This window comes from Furipterus horrens, unplaced genomic scaffold, assembly GCF_987537825.1.
Source record: "Furipterus horrens unplaced genomic scaffold, mFurHor1.1.pri manual_scaffold_6, whole genome shotgun sequence".
Taxonomy (NCBI): Eukaryota; Metazoa; Chordata; class Mammalia; order Chiroptera; family Furipteridae; genus Furipterus; species Furipterus horrens.
Genome location: NW_028327176.1, coordinates 23,766,712 through 23,793,456, shown reverse-complemented (window position 1 = coordinate 23,793,456; position 26,745 = coordinate 23,766,712). Strand labels below are relative to the sequence as shown.

Sequence of the window (26,745 nt, the reverse complement as noted above, 5' to 3'; positions counted from 1 at the left end):
ATATAAAGCCTGTTGCATATGTGCTTAAAGGAAGAAAAAAGAAATCCCAAGTAGAAAATTTTAGAAATGAAATAACATGTACTTAGCTTGCTACCTAGCTTTTCTCCTTTAGAGAAAGAATGCAATGGAAAGATTTTTGTGTAAACCAATATTATCAGATAAGTATAATAGTGTGGGAAGTGTAATTCCTGTTCATGGAAAGATTTCCTGGAACTTGTTGTTTCCAAATTTCTAGAAAATTTCATAATTTGCATCTTTAGGTCTACTTATACCATTTCTTTCTTTCTTTCTTTCTTTTTTAAGTATACTCTAGTGGTTATGTTGTTACAGTAGTCCCAATGCTTTTTCCTTTTTCTCCCCTCGGTCCAGTAGCCCCCTTCCCTCCAGCAGTTCCACCCCTCTTAGTTCATGTCCATGGGTCATGCATATAAGTTCTTTGGCTTCACCCTTTCCTATATTATTCTTAACTTCCCCCTATTTGGTACCAACCAATTATGTTTCTTAATTCCTGCACGATTTCCCTATTTCTCCTCTTTCCCCCTCCCAGCTGATAACCCTGCAAATGATCCCCATACCTATGATTCTGTTCCTATTCTGGTTTGCTTAGTTAGATTTTGTTTTTAATTTTTAGGTTCAGTTGTTGATAGTTGTGAGTTTGTTGTCATTTTAATGTTCATAATTTTGATCTTTTTCTTAAGTACGTCTCTTTGACATTTCATATAATAATGGCTTGGTGATGATGAACTCCTTTAGCTTTACCTTGTCTGGGAAGCACTTTATCTGCCCTTCCATTCTAAATGATAGCTTTGCTGGATAGAGTAATCTTGGTTGTAAGTCCTTGCTTTTCATCACCTTGAATATTTCTTGCCAGTCCTTTCTGGCCTGCAAAGTTTCTTTTGAGAAGTCAGCTGACAGTCTTATAGGCACCCTTTTGTAGGTAACTCTCCGTTTTTCTCTTGCTGCTTTTAAGATTCTCTCTTTATCGTTAACCTTTGGCATTTTAGTTATGATGTGTCTTGGTGTGGTCCTTTTTGGGTCTAGCTTGTTTGGGACTCTCTGTGCTTCCTGGACTTGTACGTCTATTTCCTTTGCCAAATGAGGGAAGTTTTCCTTCATTATTTTTTCACAGAAGTTTTCAATTTCTTGCTCTTCCTTTTCTCCTTCTGGCACCCTGTGGTTTGGATGTTGGCACATTTAAAGTTGTCCCTGAGGTTCCTAAGCCTCTCTTCATTCTTTTCAATTCTTGTTTCCTCATTCTATACTAGTTGACTGTTTTTTCTTCCTTATGTTCCACATCATTGACTTGAATCCTGGTTTCCTTTCCTTCACCATTGGTTTTGTGTGGATTTTCCTTTGTTTCATTTAGCATAGCCTTCACTTCTTCCCGATGCATTTGCCATACTCAAGCATATCTGTCAAGCCTGTGAGCATCTTTATCACCAGTGTTTTGAACTCTACATTTGTTAGGTTGGCTATCTCCTCGTAGCTTAGTTCTCACACTGGAACCTTGATCTGTTTCCCCCTTTGAGCCATACTTTTCTGTCTCCTCATCTTGACAGGCTCCTGTGTTTGTTTGCCTCTGTGTCTTAGGTAGAGCTGTTGCACCTGTTATGTTGTAAGGGGTGGAGCCTTAGGTATTCATCAGTACAGGGCAACCTGATTCACCATGTTGTGGCGCTGTGTGGGGGTGAGGGGCCTGAGAGGGAACAATGCTGCTTGCTCAGCACCCGCCCCTTTTCCAGGCACTTCTCCCATTTCCATATGGGACTGGCACCTCTCCAGTTGTTGCCCTGGCCATCGTTCCCAGAGTGGGTGGGTCTGCAGACGTTCTAGGACAGTGGGGGCCCTTTAAACAAGCAGACTCTGCCGAGAGACTGGCAGTTTCTGCTTCCGCCCCAACCCCCACTGGTTTGCACAGTCAGAAGCAATGAGGCTTTACTTTCCCTGGCTCTGCAACCGTGAGCTGTGGGGTCTGGTTTGGTGCTGGGAACACTCCCCTGTTGTCCCTCCTGACTTTTTAAAATGTGTGACTGCACTTTCCACCCGCCTGCCACTGCTGCTGCTGCCACCACCGCCACCACACCGCATTCTCTCCGCTCTGGCTCCACCCCTCCTACCTGTCTGGATGAGTATTTCTTCTTTATATCTTTGTTTGTTGGACTTCCATGCAGCTCGACTTTCTGGAACTTCTGGTTGTCTCTAGTTTTGAGGTAGTTGTATTCCTTCTTAGTTGTGAAGGGAGACGCAGTGCGTCTGTCTAGGCCTCCATCTTGGCTGGAAGTCTATATACCATTTCTAATCCTGTCAGGTTATTCAAATTTCATCTCTAAAAAAATGTGTTGGCCCTGGAGGAGTAGCTCAGTTCGTTAGAGTGTAGTCCCAATATGCTAAGATTGTGAGTTCAACCCCTGGTCAGGGCACATACAAGAATCAACCAATGAGTACATAAATAAGTGCAACAACAAATTGATGGTTCTCTCTAAATACCAATGAATAACATTTTTTTAAAAAATGTGTTGATATATTCAATAAATAGAAAACACATACCTCCAAAAGAACAATTACTCAGTAACTGTTGAGGTGAAACACAAAACAAAGTTCACTTGACACTGTTCGTGATACTATATCGAAACCTACTGTTCAAAAACTTTCAGCGGCTCCATAATAACATTCCAAGTATTTCCCCACTTTTCTCTGGGCTGTTGCATAGCCATTCTCTCCAAGAGCAGCATAGTGAATGAAACTCTCTCCTTTCTTCAAGGGCAGTTCAAATGCCACCTCCCCAGTTGCTATTAACTTGTTCATACCCAGCTCCTCTACCATACCACTGGTGGCTATGTTATGGGTTTCTTGTGGCCCCCCTCTAACAGTTGTTTATGGAAGGGTCCCACTCCCTCAGAAACCCCCATCCTATCATGTGCCCTGGTTCACAGAAGGGGCTCAGCAGGCACACTGCATTTGAGGATATGTATGTGTGTGCTCATTACTTGCTCCGTTCATACAGGGCAAACATCACAGAAAATGCCACAGGAGAACAGAGGGAACAGGAACAGGCTGGAACAAGGTGCTGTTCTGAGGCTCCTTTGAAGACCCTGTCCAAGCAGAGCTGGCCCTAACTTCCTCTGGTCAGGGTTTGCCCACAGACCTGGCATATTCCAGAGACCCTCTGGCTTTGTGCCTCCCTGGCATGAGGAGTCGCAATCATTGAATAAAAGGAAACTGACGGGGCAGACTGGTTCCAGGCCACAGACAGGAAGCTGGTGGTCAGGGGAAGCAGAGAGTGACCAACTTCCTTCTGTAGGGTACTGGCAGTAAGAGGCTGGAAAGAAGAAGTTGTGACGCTAACTACATACATGTCCCTGTCTTCTCCAGGAAATAACCTGGGTACTATAATCGAACGGTAAGTTGACTACCGAAATGATCTCCCCCACAGCCTGAAATTAGACTAGTAAGAGAATCACTTGGGGTTAACCAGCAGGCTCCCACCTGGCCAGGAAGCACAAGGCCAGGCATTCCCACCTCAGGGAGAAGCTGTTTGATCCATGTGCTTTTCTGGCCTTTTTTATTCCAGGGAGGCACTTGGGGAATGGGAGTTTTAATGTGGAAAGGGGGAGATGGGGAGAATATGAGGTAATGTGGAGTCATGGGAGGGCAGGCCTGAATGCAGCAGGGCTTACGGGCAGACATAGGGGGAGGGGTGGATTGGAGCCTCCCCCCCCTCCTCCCGCCACCCCCGCCCCATGGTGGCCGTGGTGGATAGCAGCACACGCAGTGCAAGAATGAGGGCTTCTGGCCAGGCAGCCTGACTTAGGTGCAGGTGGCCTTCCAGAGCCTCCAACATCTCATCTGGTGATAATACAGGGTGAGAGAGAATACATGAACATGCCTTGTTTAATAAGTAAGTGTTCAGGTATTATTTTCAATACACTTTCCTGCTGTGCTTAAGGTCAATTCCCAGGTCCCAATGCTGTGAGAAAGTCCTTCCCTATCTTTCCTAAGTCAAGGGCCACTGTCCTTTCTTTCTCTCGGGGCTCTGCTGCCTATTACAGTCATATGAGCTGAACAAGGATGGGTCCTGGAACAGGGCCAGGGCACCTGCTCCTCTGAACCATGGGAGCAACCTCTTCCCTGAATCACCTTTCCACGCATTCGCTCCAGGGCCTAGGTTTGTGCCTGGTAGACAGAAGGTATGCTTGGAGGTACTTTGTGAAGTGTGCCAGGTAAGGACTCGGCCCAATGCCCCAACTCACCTTATCAAACCCTCTGATGCCTCCATGCAGACTGTTGGGCCCGTTGTTAATGGCCAGCTTATACTCCTTCCCGTCTAACGTGAATGTTCCTTTGGCAATTCGGTTGGCCACCCTGCCCACCACTGCTCCAAAGTAGGGCTGCTTTTGGAGGTAGCCTGCGAGGACATGGCATGACAGAGGTTTCTAAAACTTCAAACTTAACGTGAGGCTCACACTGCTACCCACCACTTTCTCCCGGGAGCACATCCTCATGGAAGCACAGAAAAATGGTGTTCTCTACACATGGACTTTTCCCTTCCCAAGAGTAGTAAACATTTTAAAAGAACTTTATAAAGCTCAAAGAAGAAATTTAAATCATCCTAATTTTATCACCAGAGAGAACTACTGTTAATATTCTTAAGTACATCCTTCTGTCTTCTAGCATATGCCTACAAGTGCTTTTCTTCTTCTTTTTATATAAACTGGGGTCTTAGTATACATGCTGTTTGGTAATCTGCTTTTTTTCCCTAGGCCGATCAATTTTTTTAACTAAAAATTACATTTTTGTGTAGTCTTGAGAAGAAACTAATCTCATCTTTCTTCTCTTTTCATTAAAAAAAAAAAATCATACAATTAGTACATTAAAATGCCCTTTAAAGAGCACTAAATAGCCCTGGCTGGGTAGGTCAGTTGGTTTTCCTTCATGTGTTTTTGTTTTTAATACCTTATTTTTTTTAGAGCAGTTTTAGGTTCACATAAAAACTGAGCAGAAAGTACAGATTTCTCATATACCCCCTGCCCCCACACATGCATAGCCTCCCCCATGATCAACATCCCCCAGCAAATGGCACATTTGATACATCTACATTGATTAATCATTATCAACTAAAATCCATAGTTTACACTAGAGTTCACTTTTGGTGGTATATATTTTATGGGTTTGGACAAATGTATAATGACATGTATCCTCCATTCTAATATCTTACAGAGTCTTTTCACTGCTCTAAAAATCTTTGTGTGCTGCCTATTCATCCCCTCCCATCCTTTGAGTCCCTGGCAACCACTGATCTTTTACTTTCTCCATAATTTTGTCTTTTCCAGAATGTCATATAGTTGGAATCATATGGGCTTCTTTCACTTAATAATATGCACTTCAGGGTCCTCCCTGTTTTTTCGTGGCTTGATAGCTTATTTCTTCTTAGCACTGAATAGTATTCTATTGTCTGGATGTACCACAGTTTATCTATCCATCCACCTACTAAAGGACATCTTGGTTGCTTCCAAGTGCTGGCAGTTATGAATAAGCTACTATAAACATTCATGTGCAGGTTTTTATGTGGGGATACATTTTTAACCCTTTGAGTAAATACCAAGGTGTATAATTGCTGGATCATATAGTTGGAGTATGTTTAGTTTTATAAGAAACTACTATACTGTCCCCCAAAGTGGCTGCGCCATTTTGCATTCCCACCAGCAATGAATGAGCACTCCTCTTGCTCCACATCCATGCCCAGCATTTGGTGGTGTCAGTGGTCTGAACTTTGGCCATTCTAATAGGTCTCATTTTAATTAGCACTTTCCTGATGACACATAATGTGGAGCATTCATTCATTTTTCAGTTCAAAAATGGGAAGAAAGCAGAATTTCTATTCAAAAATTGTTTGGCTGTATCTATTTTTGACTCCTACAATGATTCATTCAACAAGTACACACTGGGCCCTTTCTCCCTGTCAGTCACATGCTTAGCAACATTGACAAATCCAACATCAAGGTTGCTGCCTCACGGGCTTGCAAGAACTTCCTCGGAAGAGACTGTTTTCTAGAAATGGTTAATAATAAGCTCACGGAGATAAGAAGTACTTGCTGGTCCTTGATTTAGATGAAGTATTTTTAAGGATTAAACTGTAAAGACAGCAGAATGCACTGCTCCCAACTGTCTCTGGAAAATTTTTTTAAAAAGGATTTTTATTTATTTTTAGAGAGAGGGAAAAGGAGAGAGATAGAGAGGGAGAGAAACATTAATGTACGAAAGAAATATCGATTGGTTGCCTCTCGCACGTCCCCAACTGGGGACCTGGCCCACAACCCAGGTATGTGCGCTGACTGGGAATCAAATCAGAGACCTTCCAGTTCACAGGCCGGCATGCAATCCACTGAGCCACACCAGCCAGGGCTAGAAAACTCTTTGGAACAAATGGATTTTATACTATCTTCATATGTTACTAAACTTTTATATCAAATCAAAATTACAACATGTGAATGAATAGGACATGACTAAAAAGCTTGTTTGAAATGCAGAAAGTACTATTTTCTATGAAAAAAGGAAAGTTTCTAGGTCAAACCAGGTATGCTGATTTAATAGCATCAAATGCCAACGTACAATCAAGGACAGGGGAAGTTTGTCCATTTTTTTTTGAGCAAGGGACCAGCCAGAATATAGTCATAAATGTTTAACCATGGGGTACATTCCTTTCCATTCCTCAAACACCTCAAGGATCCCAGCTGCAACCTCCACCTTAGACAGCCAAACCTTAGCCAGAGTGCCCTAAAGTCTCAAGTAAAACTGCTCACTAATTTCAGCCAACACCTCCACACCCTGATCCACTTTCCTTTGGCTTTTTGAGGAAAACAAACATCACTTTAATTGACAAGCACTTTAAGCATCCCAAATATTTTATATATTTTTAAAAGGCTTGCTGGTTGTCCCACATGATTCTCTATGCCTTTTTTTTTTTTTTTTTTTTTGGTGTTAACAAAGTGAAATATAAAGTTCAAATAGTGTGAGGGAAAATATTTGGGGTGGGGGTGGACAAAGGAAGGAAAGAAGATAAAAATTATTAATTGTTCACTATAGTTAGACACTATCACAGCCAACAGCACATTTAATCATCATTATCCACTTGTTTTAGGTGAGGAAATAGGTCTGGAGAAGCTAAATAACTGGCTCAAGGCCACAGTGCCTTAAGGGACAGAGCAGATTTAAACCGGGAATCTTCAATGTTCCTGTAAGGGCATTGTTGGGCATTTATAATATTAAACTGCAGCCTCTGTGCTGGTCCCTTTTCCTCAGGGGTACTCCCTCTTATGAACTCAGGTTTTCTAAGAGCACTAAATTTATTTTTTCTAGTTTTTCCATAATGGCTCTCAGGGCAGTAATAGCTGGGTGTCTGGTGGTAACTGGGGCGAAGGAAGGCAGAAGAGAAAGAGTTGCATTGATTGTATGGGTAGGTTGTTTGTACCTATGGCTTATAAGCAAATATTCTCATCACAAGTTTTGAAAGAAGTCATAATGATTGCAGGTGGGACATGTAAATGAAAAATATTAAAAATACTTTAAATACAAAAAAATAGCAGAAAAACTCACAGGAGGCATGACTACTTTTTCCCAGCCTATAACTAAAAGATCATATGAGCTACCTCTTTAGAATTCAACAGAAGAAAGATCTCATTTTCCCAGGGAGAAACTGAACCATTCTCACCTCAGGTCATGGCCATCAGCCAAGCAGTTTATATAATCTATCCGGGAAGTTGGAAATAGTTCACATCTCACCCCGCAGTTACAAAAGGACCATGTCTCATGGAATTATCCATGCTTAGCTCTTGCCCATAGCTCAAAACATTTTTGGAGACATGGTAATGAAGGTAATCCCTTACTCTGTCACATCTTGTTGCTTTAAGATATTTGCCTCAGTGTCTTTATATAACATTTACGTACTCAGGCATTCTTAAAGACTATATAGTGAAAATTAAGTCTCCTTCCTATCCCTGTACCCCAACTACCCAGAGTCTTTGCTTAAGGACAACCACTGTTGTCAATTTCTTAACACAGGTTTTAATACACTAGAATTGATCGAAATAGCAAGAGCCATTTCATATCACTGTTATGCACAGCTTATTAATGGTGGGGACACACCGACAGAGTTCGTAGCTGTGCACACATCACAGAGTGCACTTACACAAACCCAGATGGTAGAGCCTACTGCACGTCTAGGCTATATGGTTGGTATACTACCATAGTCTGTGCAGTCCGACCTTGACCAAAACATCATTATGCAGCTATGACTGTATGCTGATTGAGCCAATTATGCTTCCTGTTAGGAAGGCTTCTTTATTATTGAAAATACTAAACGAATCTACAAAAAAATAAAAATTGAGGACAGGTCCTTAAAAAGGGAACAAGGGGCCACCTGCAATAACCTCGAAGAGGGTTGCATATATTAGAAAGTATTACTTTACAGCCAGAGGGCTTTTTTCCAACTTCTCTTTTGAAAACAGCTTGATTTCCTTTTAAAATAAATGAATGATCTAAATTATAGCATAGGAATGAAAATGTCTCTCTCTATGCTTTTTGCGAAGACTGTGATGCATCCTGGTTAAGAAACTGCTATTTAGCCCTGGTTGGTGTGGCTCAGTGGACTGAGTGCTGGCCTGAGAACCCAAAGGTTGCTGGTTTGATTCCCAGTAGGACACATGCCTGGGTTGGGGATGTGTGAGTTCTTTCTCCCTCCCTTCCCATCTCTCTAAAAATAAATTAAATCTTAAAAAAACCAAAACTGCTATTTAACTTTCTCAAGAGATGTTAATAACATGTAGAATAATACAAGTCAGTGGATCTGAGGGGATCAGTGTTTTTTTCTTCCTTTTAAGAACATTCGGCGGTAATATTTTCTTTCATCCAGACTCCCACAAGAGTCATAGACTCAGAGACAACTGCATAAATGCCCTCACAAATTGGCACTTCTATGACAGGTGCTTCCCAGGTGCCATGTCACTGTGACACACAGTTCATATGAATTCCAGAAAGACAGTTGTTCTTTAAGATCCATGTGAATCAGATCAGAACTAAAAATGGTGTGAATTGAGTGTGTGTGTATAGGCGGAGGATGGTTGCCTCTTGAAAGGTGATAAGGAAAAGATGGAAATGAGATGATACAAGCAGGTGCTCTGAGCTTATCGTCTCCAATTCTTTCCTGGTTCTGCAACTGTAGGCCAAACAGCCAATTCTTTGATGCCATTGGCCATTTTGCAGCAGTCAAGTAATCTCTTTACAGTTCTGTTTCAGTCTAGAAAATAGTTATGCTACTAACAGAAAGAGGTGACTCGGCAAAAAGGATTCTAAGGAATCCTCTTTCACCATTTGTCAACCCTCTTGCCTTCTGACTTTGAAGACAGAGGTGAACCCCCACCTCCAGAAATTCAAGGGGACATGGAGCTGATTTTCCCCACACCCCTGCACCTTCCCACCTGGAGTCTCCTGTAGAGATTTGCTGAAGTTACCAAAGAAATTCTGCTGAAGATTACCTGTCCCCTCTCCAAGCCAAGCTGTGGAAGCTCCAAGGCAGCTAATGACAACCAGAGGGCAAGGAATAGGACCCTCAGGAATATTCTTATAATACATTAAGGATATGGGGAGCAAATTTCAGCCTTCTAAGGGGAAACGATACTCTTTTGAGTTTTCTGTTGACCTCCAACCATGAGTCACGCTACAGATCTAAAGAACCAAACAGACAGAAAGGCACACCTGAAGGAAAAACCTCAAAAGGCCTCTCTAAGCAGATTTTGTCCACGCCTCTGCCACTGAGCAGAGGACATTAATTCTCAAGTGTCCCTTTGCTAACTTTATTTCAAACCTCATTTTCTGTCTAGTTGCACCCCTACCTCAAAGAGAACGCTAACTATGCTTTGAGGTCAAACTGCAATTGTAGTTAGTTATTTATGCAATTATTTGGCTAACGGCTATGTCTCTAGCTCAACTGCAGGTCTATGGAGGTGGGGTCCTTGTCTGTCTCATTGGATGTGATAATTGAATTAACAGTGTTTAAATGCATGTATTAATACTTGATCTTAATTACCCAGGGATTCCAACAGAATGGAAGTCCACCCTCGTTAGATGGAGACCTCATTTCTAGACAATGAGATCTTCTCGTTCTATTCTGTGCATGGCTATTAAGCAGCCAGGACGGGCTGAGCAGTTACCCCACCCAGACTCAAGTGGATAAGCTGCCTGCACCCCCTGAGCATTTCTGAGACAACCACTCCTCAAAGAGAATCTGATCAAGGAAAAAGGAAGTAGAAGACTCACGTCTTTGACTTTGCTGCTTGAGAAGGGGCACCAGGAAGGGACTGGGAGCCACACCCCCTCTAGCCGGAGTTTTCTTCTACTGCCCACTCAAAGATCAGGCAGTTCAAAGATCACTCCAGGATTGCTGGAGTTCAATCTTACCCTCAACTGACTTTTTAAAATCAATCTAGGCAAAGCCTGAATGGATAACCAGAGGCCAAGTCTTACAGCTGTTTCCATTCATTTTGTCTTTTTTTTTTTCCGAGCACGGGGTCATAACACAGTGAGTTAGCGGGAGCCAAGCACTTCTGATGGCCCCATGCTCAGTCCTTCCCCTTGATCCCTGCTCCGTGAGCTGCCGATCCGCAGAGCGTGCAGGGTGGGCCGGAGGCCCGCTGCCGGCGGCCCGGGCAGAGTTCAACCCACCTTCCAACTCGGCAAAGCCGAGCAGCACATCTGAGGCTCTGCCCTGCCTGTCTTTGACCTCCAGGGCCGTGATGGTACAACCCCAGGAAATGATGTCCACTCTCAGCAGGTCTGACTGCAGCCGGAACTTCTCCACTGTCCCTGCCCCCGAGGGCAGCTCTCCAAACACGGATCTGGCCACCGAAACCATGGGGAAAGCTCAGGGTATGCAGCTGCTCCTAGCGCTGCGAACTCCTGCAGGCAAACTTGTAGCTACAGAAGTTTACTGGAGAAGGGGTGGGACACCGCGCAGACTCCTCCCCTTCCTTGCCTGGATTCAGGGAGTGACCACTCCTGCAAAAAATATCCTCTGGGGCCTTTCTAATAATTTATTTGCCTAAGCGTCATCTGAATGCAAAACTTCCACCCTTGCTTGCCGTTCTTTTCCTTTGCAAACCCTGACTGCATTGCATGTTGGGAATGGTAGTCTTTGGGAGGTGAAATTGCATTTTGGGGCCTGTAGTCTTACTAAACTCTATCCTGAGCCTGCAGGATTCTACCCGGATCTCTGTTCCGGCACTAGGTTCTCAATTTAGAGTGAGCTGTTCATTAATAGCAGTGGCTGACTTACAGATTAAATGCTGGGAAATGCAGAGAGCAGAATTAGGGACAGCGAAACGGATCTTGGAGGGAAATTTTGGCTTTAAGTTAACTCTTTGATCCCGAGGAAAAAGAATACAGGGCTGGTTTAGAGAAGGGGTAGGTATGATCATTGCAGGCTTCTTGGCACACTGCACACTGACTGAAGAGCCATCTGTTTGTTTGTCACACAGGGCAAGGCCCTGTACATGTTTCTGCTGGAACCCCTGCCCAGAGGCTCTCCTGCCTGCTGGCCTGGAGTAGCAGACTGGACAGGGCCAGTGATAGATGGCCAGGTGTGTACGGAGGTGATCAGAGGCAGCCTTCTGCCTTCAGGGGACTGGGAAAGGCTATCTGCTCTCTCTCATTCCTGAAGCCCAGAGTCCCTTTAACATGGGATTAAGGAAACAAATATTGAATAAGGTCCTCATAAACCTCTGATGCTGTATTTTTATTATCTCCTTTCCACAAACAGGAAAAGGGGTCAAGTAGGTACTGCTGGGAAAGACACTGAAGTCATTTAAGAATTGTCATGCCTTAGTATGCCTCAGAATTATTTGCAGAGATTTTTAAAAATTTTATTATTTTGTGTTGTTCTATTACAGTTGTCCCAATACCCCCCCTCATTGCTTTCCACTCCTCTCCCTGAGTCCCCTCTCCCCGATCCCACAGTCAGAGAGGGGTAGAAAGGGGGAGAGAGGGAGAAAAACATTGACATGAAAGAGAAACATCAATTGGTTTCCTTCCTCACATGCCCCAACCGGAACCAAACCTGCAACCCAGGCATGGGCCTGATGAGAAATCAAAGCAGTGATGTTTCTATTTGTGGACTACACCCAGCGAACTGAGCCACACTGGTCAGGGCTGCAGAGATTTAAAAAAATGCATGTTTCCAGGCCTGTCCCTGGACTTTCTGATTCTGTGAGTTGAGGCTGAGACTCAGGCATCTGTCTTTCTCTCAGGTTCCCCAGGTTGTTCTAATGCAGATTAACTGGAGACAAACCTTGAAAAATATTGCTCTAAGTTTTGATGACTAATCTCGGTGTTTTAATACTCCCTCTTCCCCAATAGGCTCTGATAGCAGAGGACCAAAATAGAGCTACTAAAGGCCTTACTAGGATTGTCAGATAAAACGCAGGAGCCTGTGTATGTATTTCTTTGCTAAATCTGGCAAAGCCCAGCAGTCTGGGCCTAGGAAGGAAGGAAGGGTGCTGGAAGCCTGAACACATGTTTCACTGGACTGTCTGCATACTCCTCTCATCTTTGCGTGATGCTGCTTTTGGTTTGGTTCCTCAGTGCTTCAGAGGGGACCCAACTAGACTGTGCTGAAGGCCAAAAGCGTCTATGACTAAGAAATTAGGGGAACTGGAATCATGTTTCTGGAATCAGATACTAATAAAACATAATTGTCTCTTAGCCCTTTCTATCTGTGTAGTGGGAAGGAATATTTAGCATTCTTGCCACAAAGCCTCAATTCTCATTCATGAAGCAGGGGAATTCTGAGAGCAAAGGAAAACGAGAGCTTGCAACAGGCTTCGGTGAAGCATAACACATAAAAACAAAAAGGCCCAAACAAGTCAAATCACAGCCTGCACCACACATACAATAACCGATTAGCACAATTGCATGTGGCTTCATCAGAAATTCTCATGCACCCTGCAGCTCTCATCAGTCCGCTTAACATTCATGGCTGATTCATACACAAGCCCTTTTGCTTATGCTGTGTGTTCTCAAGGATGTCTTTGAATCTCTTCTATGAGCAGGAAGACTACTTTTGCTTTTCGCAGCGGCCAGTTCTCAACGTTCTTCCAAGCTCATGTTGTCACCGGGAAGAAATAAATGCATTTGAATGGCCAAACCCAAATATCGCTAGGGGAGGTCTTTTAGCTTGGCTTGGTAGAAAATGAAACCTACCATGATGTCTAAGATGTAAGGAGCACAGTTCTTGATTTCATTTTCCTTTTGCTTTTAAGGGTTTAACATATTGAGCCAAATAGAACTGCCTTGTGCGAAGGCATCTGTGAGGCACAAACCTTGATTTTTCTCACCAAATAGCCCATTTTCCTAGTCCCAAGGTTGGATTCGATCAGAAACAAAGTAGTAATCTTGAAAAGGAAACATTGTGATATTCTAGGAGATATTTATTTTTACTTTGGAGGTAGGGGTCGAGGGTAAGGCTATGAGATGAAGGGAGCAGGAATTGTGACATTTATGTCAATGAGGAGTTACTTAGAGTGGACAATTTTTCTTTCCATCAGAGATGGGTGAGCAGGTGAAGAATAAGATCTGTCACTGTTCTCAGCTGGAGGTTACCCCCAGGGCTGAGCGCTGGGGAGCCAGAAATGAGGAGCTCTGAGCCCCAGGACCCTGGGTTCCACCTCCTCATTCTACACAGAAACTGCAGGTGTGGCGTTCCTGGGAGCGGTCAGACTCTGGGCCCATGGAAGCAGCTGGCTCCGAAGCCTTAAGCTGTTGACAGGCTGCTATGCAGAGGAAACTCTGAGATATAACAATAAAAACAGCTCACCATATCTCAGAGTCTATCTCTGAAGAGACCTAGACTAGATTCTTTTCAATCAAGTTGATACCTTCCTGTTTTCTTTCTTACTGCTTTGAACTCCAGTAGCATTTATTGCCTGTTTTCTTCACTGGGCATTCAGCATGCACTGTCTTAGATCATTCCTTATCTTCCTATGAGTACATTTTGTTGTTGCAATTGTTTACTCAACTCTTGGCTCCCTGACTCAATATTTTGACTTGTATATATTTTTTTCTAACCTAAACATCACTATACTTGATTTCAGATGGAAACTACTTGTATCTGGAAAACAGGAATACCTGAGAGAATCCCATCAGGTTAATGAAAAGTGGAATTCTTCACAATTCAATTAAATTCTATGTCATTAACAATTTTGGAGCAGCTGATGGGAAGATATTATGGGGGCAGGTGAGAAGTTACTGAGGAGGATAGATTAAATTTAGCTGTTGTTCATTTGTCAAATTCAGCGAGTATGTGCCAGGCATTGTGCTGTCAGTTGTATATTGATAAGTAAAATATTATCCTTGTCTTTCAAGGAGTTGACAGTCTAATGTAATAAATGCTCATCTCTATTCTCCATGAAAACTTCAGTAAAATCTTGAAAATTTATTACTAGTCCATGCTGGATGAAACAAAGTGCTATACTGGTCTCAAGGTAGTTATAATTTCAGGGTTGCCCAAAGATGATCAGTCATATTGGGATTATTTCAGAATTCCCTAGCACCAAGCACAGTGACTGGCAATTTTAGATGCTCGATAAATAATTATTGAATGAATACATGATATATTCATAAATTGGTACAGAGAGATCTGATTAAGATCATTGGAGACAAGTAGGAGGCGTCATAGGAGGAGTTTGCTGAGGCAATGGAAAACAGCCTATGACGGGATTGGCTGAGAAGGTGAATACCTCCAGAGCCAATGGAAATAAAAAGTGGGCTGGCTCTTTGGCTTATGAGCTTTTCTGGCTCCTGGGCTGGCTCTCTCTTAGCCTCTGGCTCTGGCTCTTAGGCTCTTCTTCCTTGAGGATGCCTGGATGATCTTTCTGCAGCTGCCTTCATTTCCCAACAGATGGTATTTTGGATGGGAAGGAACTCCGGGCACAGCCTAGTATCGGGCTGGCCTGGAAGAGGATGGCAGTTTTATTCTTTGGGCGTTCTATAGAGAACAGACTGTGAGGCAGAAGCCTGCCATTCTTCCAGAATTGTGTAACTTTTGTGTATTATGTTGTTTTGGTTTGTAAACTAACTCTATAGAAACTAACAGGGGAAAAGCTAGGGAAACCCAGGTGTTAGAATTTATTTATTTTTATTTTTATTATTATTATTTTTTTAATGTAGAAGATGCCATCTTTATTTACAGGCTAATAAAAAAATAGTAAACTCAACTTAACTAGATATATTTGTGATAAATCCCATAGATTTGAGGCCGACCCTAAGTGGAAGACCACACAGGTGAAATAGGATGTCAATTATAATTCCAGGTGTTAGAATTTAGCCATAATTGATAGGCTTAAGTGACTAAAGCTGTGACTTGATAGGCTTAAGTAACTGCTTTTGAATAAAGACTCTTTTCCTTTATCACCAAATCTTTGCCTCTGGAATTTTTCCCAGATGGTGGCAGCAGGCAGCAGGACCCTAACTTGCTGTTGGGTAACACAATGCTGTAGTGAAGAACTGGTTCTGGTGTCAGAAGACCTGATTTATGAGGCACTAGAACTTTTTGGCAATTTCTTCAACTACTCTGAACCTCAGTTTCCTCTTCTATAAAATGGAAGTAATATCACATGATTGGCCGGTCCAATTATTATTGATTGCTAGTAAACATAAAGTACTAAAAATTTACTGGGAACCATGATAAGCATCCCTGTGAGTCAGGCACTGTTATCTGACACAGAAATTGAGATTTAGGGTGGTTCAGTAACTTGTTCAAGGTCACATGGTTAGTAAGTCAGGAAACCACGATTTGATCCCAAGCAGCTTGACTGCAGAGATAGGAGCATTTAACCACTTCCTTATATGTTGCCTAGTATTGCGGTCAACTGAGAGCATGGATTCTAAAGCACTCTGTAAATTCTAACACATTACATCAATGTAAAATGGTCATCTTCTAATTTTTATGGTAATTACAAGTTTTTATAAAACAGCTTCTGGAATTAGGTCACATTGAGCTCAATAAGTTATTGCATTCACTTCTACAGTAAGGGTAAAGAAGGGCGTAAGAAGAAGCGCTAGTCCCTGGCACCCACATACCCTGGAAACAAGGCACTCGTCACTTCTGGGCCTATTTTATTTATATATATCTCCATTTATTTATTTTTTATCATGTCTCCTCCTGAGAAAATGGAAGCTCCAAGAGAGCGAGAACTTTCACTGCTATATCCCTGTACCTAGAACACATTAGTAGGTAGCTAAAAAATATTTGTTGACTGAATGTTTGAATGCTAGAAAGGATGTGAAGCATCTCTCATACAAAGCTGGTGAAAGTCTCAGTTGATAAAACCACTCTGGACAACAACCTGTCAACATCTAATAAAGTCCATTTACACATAACTCAGCAATGGCCATTACCCATCAATTCCATTCCTTGAAATATACCCTAGATGATGGTTTGCATATGGGCATAAGAATATTTATAGCAGTATTATGTGTAAGAATAAAAATGTGGAAACAACTTAAGGTCCATCAGTTGAAAAATGAATTAAAGTGTAATGGTATATCCATGTAATGGAACATGACAAAACAGGCAAATGAACGCATGAGGGCTCTACCAGTCCACAGGCATGGATTTCATAATTATGATGTTAAGGGGGAAAAGCAGTGGCAGAAGGACACAAATATGTCATTTATATCAAATGCCAAAAACTGGTTAGATCTCCCTGAATCTAAATTACAAGTCCAGGGCCATTTAGCTTGGTAAGTTGCAGAGCCAGGATTTGAACACTTTCCGCTATATCATCCTGCCTCTAGTAAGCATTGACAGTCAGACATATATTAGACCCTGGAAACCCTGTTGATTGATCTTTCCTTAGTATGAGTCAGCGGTGGTGCCAGCCAAAGGAGTGGCTAGGGGGGGGGGTCTTTTCTTCCCTCCATTCTTTGATATGAATAATATCAAAGATGTTAATAGATGTTAATCGATTTTATATAAAGTAGCTGCAGAACGAGTCCCTCTTCCATTCCCTCTGAGTTGAATGTGGCACCTACTTATAGAAATTTGGAGCCACAACTGGTCTGAGCACATTCTTTTCTTTTATACAAACTAGATAGCCACTTTTTGGTATCCCTGTGAGAGCAGTACCTTCAAGGGTCAGTACTCTTTTATTTCTGGAAGGTAGAGACCAACTCAAACTTGGGTTAGGCAAAAAGAGAACTTATCGGCTAACAAGGTGAAAAGTCCAGGAATGGGTCTGCCTTCAGGCATGGCTGGATCTGGGCTAAGACTATGGTGTTTCTTTTCCTCCTGGTTCTGTTTTCCACTGTAATGGCCTTATTTTCAGGACTGCTCTTTGTTCTTATGATTTTTAGCATTCCCAGGCTTATGGTATTCAAATAAAAATCTCAGTAGAAGCAATGAAAGTTCCAGCATTGACTCTCACTCAGTTGTGTGCCATTCTGAACTCACTACCTGGTGCTTGGCATGGTAGTCAGCCTCACTCAACAATACGAACGGAGAGAGTGGGGAAAGGTGACTCCCCAAGGGAAAATCTAGATCCTATTCCCAAAGAGAGAAGGGATGCTGATCAGGCAAAAAGACCATGCACTCACCAAAAAGAGTAATGGGGCTAAATTCATCAGAGTGTTAAAGCATCTAGACTATTTTGACACATCAAGATATCTGCTTCTCGAAAGAGCTTTCAACATTTTGTCAGTGGCTCAGTAGCAAGTGTTGCCACATCCTCACTTCTATTTCTGTTCTATCTTTGTCTGCCTTGGTCTCCTGACTAATGTGGTAGTGCTGCAACCTTGCTTGAACCCTTCTGCACATTTTCATTCACCCCACTGTTTTTCAAAGGACAAGAGCTGCCAACATTCTAGAATGAATGTTAGCTCAGAGTCAGCCTAGCCTGAAGCAGAGTCATCTCTGCAGGACAGGGAATTAATTGCTCTCCAAGTTTATCTAGACTCCATTCCTTACAATGTGGAATCTTGTATCAAAAAGCATAGGTTAATATAATTCATGGCAGAAAGAAACATTTGAGCAGTATTTTTAAATTATCTCACTCAAATAAATGTGGAGAATTCACTGTCATGGTCTTGCCAGCATGATTCAGTAACCTTTGATTCACTACCTTTGATATCTACTAACCATAAGGACCAATCATAGTCTGATCTTTTTAATTTCTACATAACTTGCTCAAGAGGTCCCAAGTAACGGTCATGTCTCACTCTTATAAGTTCTGGCTTTTGTATGGATCTTATTTGGCTCAAATAAATTTCCTTAAAAAAATTATTTATTTGTTTGTTTATTTATTTATTTTCAGAGAGAGGGGAACGGAGAAAGAGAGGGAGAGAAACATCACTGTGTGGTTGCCTCTCACTCACGCCCCCAACTGGGGACCTGACGTGCAACCTAGTCATGTGCCCTGACTGGGAATCGAACCAGTGACACTTGGTTCACAGGCCGACACTCAATCCACTGAGCCACAGCAGCCAGGGCTCAAATAAATTTCTGATGAGATATTATAAACATTTTTTTTTTTTTTTGCCAAACCAAAACATTGAAAAGTTACTACTGTTTGATTAGTTAGGATTAGGTTTGACTGCCTATAACAGAGATCTAAAATAAGAGTGGCTTAAGAGAGCTACAAGTTGATTTTTTTCCTAAGAACAGTCCAGAGATAGGGATGTTTGCTTCTGAGATTTCACCCTACTTGCAGGCTAATAAATTACTGTTTCACAGATGCTGGCTGACAACACAGATTCCTAGGTCTGAGGATTTTATTAGTCACTGCATAGAAAGAAGCAAGCACATCATGTTGGTGCTGGTTCCCCATGCCCCCTAAGGCCCATGGAGGCCAACATGAAAGGACCAAGGTGGGCACTCTGCATACAGTGGGTTTGTATTCTAGCTGGAATCTACCACTTTTATAGTAAGTGGCAAGCAAGTCTGCTCTTTGTCTGAGAGATGATGTTACCTCATGCCTTGAGCTTGCTCACTGCAGACTCAACCCTGACAAATGGTCAGCTAACAAGCAGTCAGCAGTGTGCATTCCTGGCAGACCCAGGAAAGATGTTCAGAGATGCTCTGGGCCATGGTGGATTGCTTCTCTCAACAGGTATTCAAGGTTAGTATAGCAATTCTTCTCAATGCGGTCATCTGGGACATAGGTACCCTTTAATTTATTGTTTTACCACCTGCAGGTTACGTCCTGAAGTCCACTGGGTCAAGGAGGTATGCCACCATGTCTACATTTAGAACAGCAGGGTGTCTGGTTGAAGCAGGATATTTACAAGCACACGGCTGGGGAGAGACTACAGGTATCAGATATATTTCAGACACTGACAAGGTGAGAACCCAGAGGATTAAGATGATTCCCAGGGATCTGGAAGAAGACAGGAATTCTACTCGAGATGATGGTGAATTTGTAACTACAGAGCTAGAGACTCAAGGATCATAGCATCAAGGACTGAAAGATTTCTAGTGGGAGAAGTTCATTACGCCCAGAAGGTGGGTAGTGCAGGGGGAGAACCACTTTGATGGTGATGGCTTTGTCAAGGGAGGAAGAACCCAAGCCACACAGGATTCCCCCTCCCCCTCCCACAACCTTCACAGAACTGGCTCCCAAGAAGGACATGGGGAACCCCAAGTCAGCCAGCACCACGTGGGCTGTTTGTGTCTTGGAAGAGGAGACTGAGCCAGTGTTGGAGGGAGGGGTTTTGATGAGTCAGTGCTGACCCAGTATAGTTATGGTAAGGAATTTCCTGGGGCCAAGTGACTGGGAGCTGCGGGGGGCACTATCCCAAGTAGTGCCCCGCTAAGGTCCTCGGGGATGACTTTGTAGTTGAAACGTACTCTCCACTAGTTCATGGGGGCCCTGAAAAATAGTGCTCTCGTGCCAGGGAAGCTTCTCCTTCATGGATGGCCTGAGCCTCTGCTCAGAGTAGAAGCACTTGGCCAGTTTATTCCACGTGGACTTCTCCAGCCCATCAAGTCCTCAATCATGTCCCCTGATTTAGTGTCTTTTTGTTCCAAATTGATTGTTTCCCTCCCTGCAGCTGGGTGAGACCATCAGTGGCTAGATTAACTTGGTCTTGGATAGGGTCACATAGCAGAGGAAGCCCCTGTCAAAACTCATCACATTTTTTTAAAGACTAGTTTAAATATGTAGTTTCAAATATGCCAGCAGGTATACCAAGATGGGTGACATTGATTGGCAAAACTGTGTGGCTTCTCTAGGAGAGGGAACAGAAGGCAAGGAAGGGAGGGGTAGCATTTTAACGACAAGAGTTGGGACAGCCGCACAGCTGGCATCTCAGGAGTGAAGCCGGGATGGGAAGGCACATCCGAAAAGCCTTTCCCTGGGCTCCTGGGACACATGCTAGTGGAAATGGCTGAGTGAGTTTATTGCAGCAACTCTGGGGCATGAAGACAGTCTTGCCTACTGATAAATAGCCAAGTGGAATTAGGGCAAAGAATCTAGCTAGATAGAAGGGGCCTGGCAGACACCTCTAAACAGGCTTAAAAAGTCAAGAAGCGGCTCAGGTCAGCCAGTGTGAAGGTGGTCAGCAAGTCCATAAGCAGATTCCAGCAAATGGGCATGTCTCCTATTCTAGAGCATCCTCTGCTCCCTGGCCTGTTGGAGATTGCCCCCTCGCTATGGCATGCCCTACTGACGGCAGGTCAGAGGCCTGCAGGCAAGTCCTGCTCTCCTTTGGGTAGGCTTGGACGGGGAAGATTAAACCCCACGTCTACACCTCTGAATTTAGGTCAGAGTATTGCAGCAGAATCGGCTGTTTCTTCTGGGTTTAACCACATTCTATGAAGAAGCACAAGGGCCAAGTGAAGTCAGAGGAGACAAAATGCAACAGAGCCGCTGCATGGATATTTTTCTGACACTAAGTGTCTGTTTTTTTTAATACATACCATCCACTTCTGTGACACCAAATGGGTGCCCAACAGTTTTATTCAATTCTGATACTATCTAGAATTCAGGTCAGATCTTACTGGTTAAAGGGCTCAGTCTCACAAGACTCTCCTTACTTCAGACACCAGCTGCAGATGGGGTGCCCAGGCTGCCACACTTCTGCCTAACTGACTATACAGTTGAGAGTTCCCATGAGCTCCTCTCAGGTTTGATAATTTGCTAGAATGACTCACAGAACTCAGGAAAAACACCTTTCTTACCTTCACCGGTTCATTAGGAGGGCTATGACCCAGGAATGGCCAAATGGAAGACATGCATAGGGCAAGTTGCAGGGATTGGTACAGAGCTCTCGTACTCTCTCCTGTCACGCCATCTTCCCAGCACCAGGATGGGTTCATCAACCTGGAAGCTCATTAGCATAACACTCTTGTCACTCAAGACATGTTAAGGGTTTGGGGAGCTCTGTGCCAGGAACTGGAGACAAAGACTGATTTTATATATATACATACACACCATGGGCCCCACCATCTACTCTGTCTACCAGAGCAACCAGGTCAAGGAGTAGAAGGGAGAAACTTCCAGAAAGGGCAGTGATTCTTAGACTCTGGTGCACATTAGAATATTCTGGGAAACTTAAAGATATAGATTCCTGTATCTGAGTCTCAGTGACTCAGTGACTCTCAGTCCATGAGGAAGGGACCTGGATATCTGTGTTTTGTTGTTTTTTTTTTTCTCCTCTGCAGATACTCCTCCTCTGGGTATCTGTGTTTTTGATAAACTCTCTGAATGATTCCCATGCTCACTGAAGTCTGAGAACCATGGAGTAAGCATTTCCTTGAGTCCTCCCACCCGCTGCAACACCACTCCCTTCCAGAAGAACAACTGATCGTGCCGTGAAGGAAGAGCCCATGTCTGACTGCAGGTTGCGGTCTTCTGATTTAAGGACAAAGAAGAATTACAGCAGTGTACAGAGCACCCTTAGGTGAAGCAGATTTAGGATTCTGGAGATTCTGCCTCAGAATCAAAGGAAAAGGAGTCAAGAGTTAACACTGGTCAGTGTCTGATGTGTGTCGGCCAATGTGTGCTAGATACTTCTGTGTGATTTATTTGTGAGGGAGGTATAACCGTTATTATTTCATGACTGGGAAAACTAAAACTCAGAGAAAACTGGGGCCAAAGGGGTATGACTGGTATGCCAAAACCTGCCTCAAAGTGGTAACTAATTAAAAGAGAGCATGTTGAGTTGGTGTGACTTGGTTGTGAGCTAAAGTCGCTACTGCCACAGTACAGAGTGTCAATCACTCCATCATCCCTTCTAGAGATGGCAGTACTGATGGCAGCTCTCTGATGTCAAGTAGGAGAAGCTTCAGCCCACAGATGCTACTCACTGAAGCAGCTACTTTCTCCGAGCCCCCTGGGAAATCACCAGTCCTGCTGAGTGAATGTTTCTCTGCCTTTCTGCTGAACTCTAGACCCTAGGGTACAGCCCAGCCAACAGTTTTGGAAATTGCTGCGATATACACATCTCATGCTGAATCTAGCATGGTTGATGCCAATGTGTGCCTCTTCTGACAGGACAAGTGTGCCCTGGGTCGTTCAATGGGTCTCAGTCTCATCTGTAAGGCCAGGGCAGGCCAGGTGGGAGAGCAGCCCTTCTGTTCAGGGGTAGGGTAGAGGGAGAAATAGGAATGTGTCAGCCAGTGCTTTCTGAGTCAGCCAAGGTCAAATCTGCTGGTAACAGTGGGGAAAAAAAATTATGAGAAGGAATATAAAAACCAGCAGGCAGAACTTTAAGGATAGATTAGAGGAAAGTGGATGAGGTGATGAGGAGTGGTTCAGGGATGAGTCAGTGAAGGGACAGCTTGGCCAATGCACCTGAAGTATGTAATAAGGCAGGTACAGGAAATATGTGCACCTAGCCGGCCTGTGTTCTACTGCTATGTAGGTTCTTGTCCATCTTGGGTGGAGGCAGCAGTGTGACATGATGTTGATAGAAGGAGTAGGACAGGCAGGTAGTGGTATATTATCAGAGAGGCTGGCCAAACGATCACCAGGGTATATTGACCCAAGAGTCCAGGGTCTGGTCCTCGACATTTTAGGCAAGACACTCAGTCATGTGAGGCAAGACATTGAGTCTTGTCAGGATCCCAGGATTTGTCCTGGTTTAGGGAGACTGATATCAACTACATTTTTACAAGACTGATGCATAAACTAAAAACCCAGTTTTTTCTTTCAAAGGTGGTTACTCTTTTCCAGCCTATAGTATTGAAGAACTGATGACGATGAATTAGTAATCAAGGGTCATTTGATGAGCATGGACTGAAGCAAGGAGCTGGAGGGTCTAGGGCTCCAGCCACACCCCACAAAACACACCTGCTTCACAAGTGGGAGTTATCTCTGATAACCAGGTTGCTGATGCACCCTGAATAAAATCAGCCAATGTTTGCATTTCAACTTTGCTTTTTCTGTGCTTCTGCATCAGAGTTGCAAAATTTAACTTGTGCTATGACTTTATTGTGCAGAGAAAATGGATCTTCCTTTTATTTTGTTTATAACTGATCCAGGCTCATCCTGAGCTCCCACCTACTCCATTAGTTGTTGTTGGTGATTATCTAAATGTCTGAATTGTTTTAAAGCATGGTAATGCCAATAACAGAAATGATCCCTTCAGGTGTGTTGAAAGATAAACTGAAGTATATGAAAAATTTTAAGTTTATTTGAGCAAAAATTGATTGGAATCAAGGCAGCTACAAACCAAAAGTAGTCAGTAGCATCCCTCAACAGGAGCTTAGAGAGAGGCTTTTATAGAGAAAAGGCAGAAAGAAGCAAAGCAAAGCCCAGTTGGCTGTTTGTGGCCAGTTGTCTTAGGTTTTGATTTTATAACATTGAGGAATTTGCGGACTTATGTAAGCCACCATGGCATTAGAGCCACTCAGTCTAATGGCCTCTTGGCTTAATTAATTTAATAGGTATGTTCAGTTTCGCTCAGATAAAAATAATATAATTCTTAGATGACTTCCCCTTCTCTGGACTTGTTTTCCTAAAATTGTGAAAAGGAAGGAAGGATGTATGGCTTACAAGTCTTGGTCACAGCAGGGAGAGTCATGGTCATTGGGCTGGGAGGGTCCTCTGCCTCCTCTGTCCCCTTGTCTACCTGTTTGCTATGTGCCCTGCTGGTTTCTGAAGCTGCAGCCTCACGTGGTCCTTCACAGCCTTGGCAATGCTTCCTGGGAACATTGACCCCTGTCCCTCGCAGACGTGGCTTTTCCTCAGCTCCCTATGACAGTGGACCCTGCATCTCTGGTTTGTCCTCCATTGGCCCCCTGCCCTGGGGTCTACTGCAGACTCTGCAAGGGGGTCCTCTCTCTGTTCAGATCCTTATCGTCTCTTATTGGTTCTATTGCAATATGTAGTCTCCAAATAGCCTCTCTACCACGGCCTTCTCCAATCTCTTTTTCTTTCTTAAATACCCATGTGATTGTGTCACTCCCTTCCTTCAAAACCTCTGAAAGCATCCTGTTTCCTATTGAATAACATTTAAACTGCTCAGTCTGAACAATTTGACCTCAATTTGCTGTCCAGTCTCATCTCCCGTTCTCCAGCCTCACAGGCCCATCGAACACATCATACCATTTCATGCCTCTGAGTTTCTGCTTTCTTTCTGTTTAAAACTGTCTTTTCTCTTCATTCTTTAAGGCCTAGGTCAAAATGCTTCTCTGTGAAGCAATGTTTTCTTTTTCTTTATATCTGCACAGATCTCTAGTATGACACTTATCTTCTCAATAAGAAATATAAAATATTTTAAAATTAAATTTAAAGGCTTAAAGAAAATGTGTGTCTTTAATAAATTGTATAATAATTTAAACACCAATTAACTATAAACTGTCTTTTCACAAGAAGCAGCTCCTGACAGTAAAATAAACCCACTTTGACCCTAACATATTTAAATAATTTTAAAATATGGAAGTCTTATAATTGGCTTGATAGGAGTGCTTTTGGATGCAAGTAACAGAACTCCTGTTTACAACAGCAAGTAACTGTAGGTTAACAAAAAGAGAGTTTTCTTTTTCTCATATAATGAGAACTCAGAACTGGGCAGTCCAGCACTGGTACAGCCGCTAAGACATGCTGACGAAGACTGAGGCTCTTTCAGTCTTTCTGCTCCACTTTTCTTAGCTTATGGGCTTTGATCCTCATGCTTGTCACCTCATGTCACCCCCTGATGCCAGGTCTCATGTCTGTTTTCTAGGCAGGAAGAAAAGTGAAAAGACAGCAGAGTGAAAGGGGAAGAAGGGCTCTGAGAGTTGCTTGTATCCTTTTTCATCTGAAAGTAAAAGTTCCTGGAAATCATGTCTAAGAGAGTTCTGCTTAGATTGTATTGGCCAGAACTGAATTATATGGCCACCCCTAGCAGCAAAAAAGGGAAAACCAAGTAGTTGGCTTTCCCACCTCAATAGTAGAAAAGGGCAAGAGAACAGGCCATTATGAATGGTTTTGGGGCTGCCAACCCTCAGTGTCTATTACAGGGCTACATTCATGAGACTGATTATTAAAAAAGGACCTTGATAGGAGGTGAGGAGAGCAAATGGTGAAAGGCTAGGATATATCCAATAAAAAGCAACAACTCATGTCTGTCCTGACCTTGGTGTTTTAGCAAAGGGATGACTCAAATCCAAGGGACTTCTAACATCTCTTTATGGTATTCTTCTCTCTTTCAGATTTCTCCTCGAAGATAAAAATCAAATTATTGATTAAATTATTGACATAATCTATATACTACAAAATTCATTCATTTAAAGTGTATAATTCAGTGGTTTTAGTATATTTAATATACCACCCAAATCTAAGTTCAGAACTTTTCCATTATCTCAAAAAGTAACCCCTGACCAACCCCCAGGCATAGGCCACCACTAATTCACTTTCTGTTTGAGAACAAATATTTAAAAGAGTCTGATTTTCTGCTGGAAAGTCTAGTAAAAATACTATAGGAATGAGCACTAGGGTATAAAGTTAGACTTAAATGTATTACAAAAGGCAAGTCATCTGCTGTGGTAGAGTTTTTTGTCAGTGGAATTGGTATTGCTCTCAGTGGAAGCAGAATTTCTTAAGCACTTCATCCCTTTCCTCATTTTGTCCTAAAGAATCATGCTGTCTTTCTAAATCTCGTCTTATATTTCAGCCTTTCTTTAAGGTAAGTGAGCTTCGTAAAGATATAAGGTAGGTATAAAGTTGCATATCTCCAAATTCAAACTCAAAGGCTCACTAGTAGAAAAGACTTTAATTAAAAAAAAAAAAAAAATCACCTAAGACCTGAAGAGGCCAAGCAAGCTGCTGATTGACAGTGAATACTGAAGCCAGGTACCTCTTCTTCTCCATTTGCGTGGGAACAGCCCTGCCCCACTTGAAGCATTATATAAGAGATAACATCACTTAATGACTGAACTGAAAATGAGCAAGCGGGAGCCTGAGATTCAGAGCAACTGCTTTCATGATTATTTGCAACATTCCCTCTAACTGTCATATCCTGCTCTACTTGTACCTGTTGCATCAAGATGAGAGAGAAAACAGGAAACGAAGCACAGGGTTAGCACAGGCAAAAGCCTGTGCAAGGGCCAGGGCTTTCTGATCAGAGCTTTGAGGAGCTGTGGAGACAGAAAATTTGCCCCAGATAATACCGAAGAAAAGAGCAACTGTGCCCAAACAGAAGCGAAGAAATGTTTTAACGAGTCACCTTGGATAATGGGCTGCACACCACTTAAAGTAGAGATCTTGCTCCTGCCTCTTA

The 26,745-nt window shown here is 42.9% G+C and overlaps 1 protein-coding gene across 1 annotated transcript in view; it reads right to left on the bottom strand.

Annotated features, from left to right (window-relative positions):
- Positions 1 to 11,008, bottom strand: part of GALM (galactose mutarotase) — a 45,127-nt gene extending 34,119 nt beyond the window's left edge. The window contains exons 1-2 of the mRNA XM_090281175.1: positions 10,717 to 11,008; positions 4,251 to 4,405 (exon numbers count right to left, since the gene is read on the bottom strand). Coding sequence (XP_090137301.1) covers positions 4,251 to 4,405; positions 10,717 to 10,906 — 345 coding nt within the window. The 5' untranslated portion in view covers positions 10,907 to 11,008. The remainder of the gene's footprint in view (positions 1 to 4,250; positions 4,406 to 10,716) is intronic.
- Positions 11,009 to 26,745: the final 15,737 nt, after the last annotated feature.